The sequence below is a fragment of the Acanthisitta chloris genome, unplaced genomic scaffold, assembly GCF_000695815.1.
Source record: "Acanthisitta chloris isolate BGI_N310 unplaced genomic scaffold, ASM69581v1 scaffold30786, whole genome shotgun sequence".
In the NCBI taxonomy this organism is placed as follows: Eukaryota; Metazoa; Chordata; class Aves; order Passeriformes; family Acanthisittidae; genus Acanthisitta; species Acanthisitta chloris.
In genome coordinates, this window is record NW_008679178.1 from 9,803 (window position 1) to 10,548 (window position 746).

The 746-nt window shown below is 57.0% G+C and overlaps 1 protein-coding gene across 1 annotated transcript in view; it reads left to right on the forward strand.

Moving 5' to 3' along the window:
• LOC103804587 (calpain-1 catalytic subunit-like) overlaps window positions 1-546 on the forward strand; it is a 9,910-nt gene extending 9,364 nt beyond the window's left edge. The window contains 1 exon segment of the mRNA XM_009077201.1: window positions 108-546. Within this exon segment, the coding sequence (XP_009075449.1) occupies window positions 108-134 (27 nt within the window). The 3' untranslated portion in view covers window positions 135-546.
• The last annotated feature ends 200 nt before the right edge of the window (window positions 547-746 follow it).

The following is a 746-nucleotide window of genomic DNA, read 5'->3' on the forward strand; positions in this document are numbered from 1 at the left end:
GGATTGCTCCAAGTCCTGTGTTTCTTGGAGGGCTGTTAAAGTTGACACATGAGGGCATGCCAAAAATGCACCAGCCACTGCTCATTCCTTCTCCCTCACCTTCCCAGTGGCTGCTGCTGACGATGTGCGGCTAGGAGCCATGACAGATCCACTGCAGCTGGGACACCCCAATGGGCCAGGCCCCCTCCAAGTGCCTCCCCTTGGATCCATGGACACGGGATACTCTTCCATGGACACATGGATACTCTTCACCCTTGCTCCATCCCACGCTGAGCCACCAGCCCTGCCTCCCAGCAAGCCTTACACCACCTTCTCCAGTGGACCAGGGGTCAAGGCAGGCAAGGGATTCCCTTCTTCTCAGCTGGGCTGGGCTTCTTTCCACTCCCCGCTCCTCTCTCCCACCCCAGAAGAGGAGGAGGGCAAGCAGCATGGAGTACCTGTGAATTCCTGCACAATGGTAGGCTGGGGGCAAGCTGTGGAGCAGGAAGAGGCAGGAACTGCAGGGGGATGAGGGGGAGGACACTCATATCGCTTGCTCTAGTGATGTCCCATCCCTTCTGGTACATGTTGCCTGTCTCTGCACCCATGCCTGAGAGCATCAGCAGGTACTGTCTTGCTCAGGCAGCAGGTCCCAGGGAGCCAGAGTGACCTTCTGGGAGGAGGAATGGCCATACTCAATTTTGTGAAGCCCTTGCACTGTACTTACCACCACTAAATGCAACCAAAGCATGGAGCCTACTGGCTCT